The following is a 3,466-nucleotide window of genomic DNA, read 5'->3' as shown; positions in this document are numbered from 1 at the left end:
GTTAATCTGGAGAAAAACTTGCAATGGAGGATTGCGACAAGTATTGATGTGGAGCATTTCCTGAGCCACTTTGTAGGGCCGGGTCACTAGAACACGGCTCTAACGCAAAGACCCGCTCTACCTCCGAGTTCCATCTCGGGGCCATCGCTGCTGCACCTCCGCCCCAGAGAAACTGGACCTCAGTTCCTGGAGAGTCACTCAAGCTCCGCGGGGACACGCAGCATCGGATTTCGCGTGGCAGCCCACCTTCCCTTACTCCGATCCCCCTCCCGTCTGGGGACCTGGAGCCAATCACAGAGCTACACAGCTCCGGGTTGTAAAGTCCCGAGTCCGGGACCCGCCCCTCTTTGTTGCGGTGTCCAATGGACGCCTCCAGAACATCGGCGGCTGCCCGGGTGACTCGGTTATATGTCACAGAATAACATTCGAGAATGGGCGATGGAATGAGCCAACATTCTCCACAGCTCCAGCAGCCCTCTGCAGCAATGAGGCCGGCTGGCTCGAGGTGGGTCCCAGTGCCCCGCGCGCGCCCTGACCACCGCAGCTGCCACTCACGGTGCCCGCGCGGGACCCGAGGGAAGGGGGCGGCGCTGCGCTTGCCCGGGAACCCCGGCTGGAGCCGCCCCTCGCGCGCCAGGGTTTGGGGGGCTTCCGGGAAGACGCCAGGCCTCCTTAGCAAGCAGAAGCCGCTGCGGCACCCTCGCTCCAGCCCTGGGTGCTCACGTGCCTGCTGGCTGTGGGTCGGTGGCGATCCATCACATCTGGGGACCCGGGAATGAGTGGAGCCTGGAGGGTACCCAGGCTTCTTGCTACACAGCTGTCTTGCTTCTTCCCACCCCGTCCTCTCTGCACCCCGTGCTCTTTGCATGCCTCCCCATCCCCGGGTGCAGCTGGGTGTGAGTCTTCGTGGCGCCCTTCCAGCCGCCTTGCTAGGTAATCCGCCGGGCTAGAGGGTCGCGTTAGTCCTAAAGGGGTGGGTCTGGGGCAGGGAGGCTGGGGATGGGCGGGAGCCTGTCTGAGTCTCAGTGTGTGCTGTTTCCACTGCTTTCAGGCCCGGCCAGTGAGTGGGAAGCCCGGCAGTTTCCCTAGTGCTGTCCTGCAGCCGTGAGAGATGAAGGCCAACCCCACGGGGCTCTGATCTCCAGCGCGCCCAAGTCCCCCGCCGCGTGCGCCTCACCATGACCGGCTCCGCCGCGGACACTCATCGCTGCCCCCATCCCAAAAGCGCCAAAGGCACCCGGTCCCGGAGCAGCCACGCGCGGCCAGTAAGCCTCGCCACTAGCGGGGGCTCGGAAGAGGAGGACAAAGACGGCGGGGTGCTGTTCCACGTGAACAAGAGTGGCTTTCCGATCGACAGCCACACCTGGGAGCGTATGTGGCTGCATGTCGCCAAGGTCCACCCCAAAGGGGGAGAGATGGTGGGCGCCATCAGAAATGCTGCCTTCCTGGCAAAGGTCAGTGGCGCGGCTGGAAGAAGGTGGGATGGTCCGGATGGGTGGGATGGGACCAACTCAGTCAGGACATAGCTGGAAAAAGCAACCTCGAGTCCAGCGACTGAGTCCAGAAGGGGCAGGCAGCAGACTTGCTGACTTGGCCATGTAAGGTTAGGCTGAGCCAAAATCCATTATGTACCCAGCCCCTGCAACATCTTCTTCATCAAAAGCTAGTGTCACCAAGTCAACTCCAAGCCACTCCAAGAAAGCATAGAACCCCAAGTCCACTCCGCCTGTCCTCCGTGGTGTCTTTTGCTCTTCCCCTGTCCCCCTAGCAAATGGTTTATGGAGCCGTGAGTGAACTTGTAACCAACCAGCCAGACTCAGACTCCTCAGCGTGAATCATTTCTAGACTTTTACCAATTCTTTTCTTTTCCTTTCTCTCCTCTCCTCTCCTCTCCTCTCCTCTCCTCTCCTCTTCTCTCATCCTTTCTCTCTCTCTCTCTCTCTCTCTCTCTCTCTCTCTCTCTCTCTCTGACAGTGACTTTACCTCTGGAGCTTGCAGAAACAGTCAACTGTCTCTTCCCAGTTTATCTGGCACCAAGGGGGAGAAACGGGAAGTGTTTGGCTGTGGCTTAAAAGGGACTTTCCAGTACACAGGATGAATTAGTCTCCCCGCGTAAAGGAAGAGGCCGAGTGAAGCTCTCTTTTTACTCTGGAGAGCAGCCAGCCAGCCAGCGATTCAACTCGGTGACCAAGGATATGGTTACAGAGGGAGGATGTCCCCTGGTGGGAGTGTCTTGTTATATAAAATAGCAAAATGCAAGCTAGGTGAAAGCCTGGTGTGCCACTATGGAGAGGGCTGCCCAGACCCTAGGGACCCTGTTTGCTGAGGAGGATCCTAAGAAGATGCAGGAATCACTGCCTGAGACCCAGAGCCATGCGGTAGTCAGGTCCTAGCCTGCGCAGAGCTGAGCATGCAAGCCTGCAGACCAAAGGCTGTGTACGCCCTTGGGGAAGTGGAGGAGGCTCTCTGCTTCCCGCTCCCTGCTCCACTGTGTTTTATTACTCTGCTAGGCAGGGAATTTATTCTGTCCAAATCGCAGCTTGTCTGGTGAGAAGCTGATGCCCGAGCATCAGCAGGAACAATCCCTGCTCTTGAACACAGACAGCCCGGGCTCTTGAGTTCGTCTTTCTCTCCTCGTCATGATCCACCAGAGTCCTTAAACATGGAAGAGGTGGCCAGAGGGAGCCGGGCTGAATGGCACTGTCTGGGCTGGCTCTCTGATTCTCTTACCTCCCTCATTGTGCCTTCATCGTCCCCCAGTTCCACGTGTGGGAGCCCTTCTCTGTGAACAAGCATCGCATCTCATTCAAGTCCTCCTGAGGGGGGATTAGTACAAGACAGCGACCCCCTGCCTCTGTCTCTGTGGCCTCCTCTTCCTTCCCTTTCTCCTCCTCCTCCCTCATCTTCCTCCTCGTTCTCTTCTTGCCAGTGCCAGTCTGCTCTTTCTGGAACCTTGGCTCATTTGCCACCAGGCGGTCCTCGGCATGAACACATACGAGATGCAGTATGCTCAGTGTTGCTGAGGTCATGCTTCCAGTGTTATAGCGGAGTGCTTTCTTTTCATAAAAGAATGTTCCAGCCGGGCATGGTGGTGAATTCCTTCCTGTAGTCTCAGTACCTAGGGGGGAGATGCAAGAGAATTATAAGTTCTAGGTCATCTTGGGCCCCACAATAGGTTCAAGGCCAGGCTGGAATGTGTATTGGGACTCTGTTTCAAGAAAAGAAGAATAATCTTGTATTTTATATTAGAGCCTGGTGACAGTTGCTGCTAAGTCAGGACACGCCTTGCCCAGTGTTGGCTGTGGGCTGCATTAGATTTATTGTTGTTGCTATTTATTTGTTTGCTCTTTGTTTTTTTGAGACAGGGTCTCACTCTGAACCCTTGGTTGGCCTGGAACTTGCTCTGTAGACCAGACTGGCCTTTAACTCAGAGATCCTCCTGCCTTTTTTTTTTTTTTTTTTTTTT

At 56.3% G+C, this 3,466-nt stretch overlaps 1 protein-coding gene across 6 annotated transcripts in view; it reads left to right on the top strand.

Annotated features, from left to right (window-relative positions):
• The first annotated feature begins 358 nt into the window (after positions 1-358).
• Vash2 (vasohibin 2) overlaps positions 359-3,466 on the top strand; it is a 33,660-nt gene continuing 30,552 nt past the window's right edge. For 4 of the 6 annotated variants that reach the window (XR_007592864.1, XM_050148175.1, XM_050148174.1 and 1 more), the window contains exons 1-2: positions 359-505; positions 1,052-1,454. Coding sequence is in view for 5 of the 6 variants with exons in the window: in XM_050148175.1 (XP_050004132.1) it covers positions 1,179-1,454 (276 nt within the window). In the remaining variant the exon portion in view is untranslated. Of the gene's footprint in view, positions 506-530; positions 934-1,051; positions 1,455-3,466 lie in introns of those variants that run through there. The other 2 variants (XM_050148173.1, XM_050148171.1) reach the window with 2 other exon arrangements.

Source organism: Alexandromys fortis, unplaced genomic scaffold (assembly GCF_014885135.2).
Source record: "Alexandromys fortis isolate MF-2015 unplaced genomic scaffold, M_Fortis_MF-2015_v1.1 scaffold_62, whole genome shotgun sequence".
NCBI classification, from domain to species: domain Eukaryota; kingdom Metazoa; phylum Chordata; class Mammalia; order Rodentia; family Cricetidae; genus Alexandromys; species Alexandromys fortis.
The sequence above is the reverse complement of the archived record's forward strand: the minus strand, read 5'-3'. Positions and strand labels throughout refer to the sequence as shown.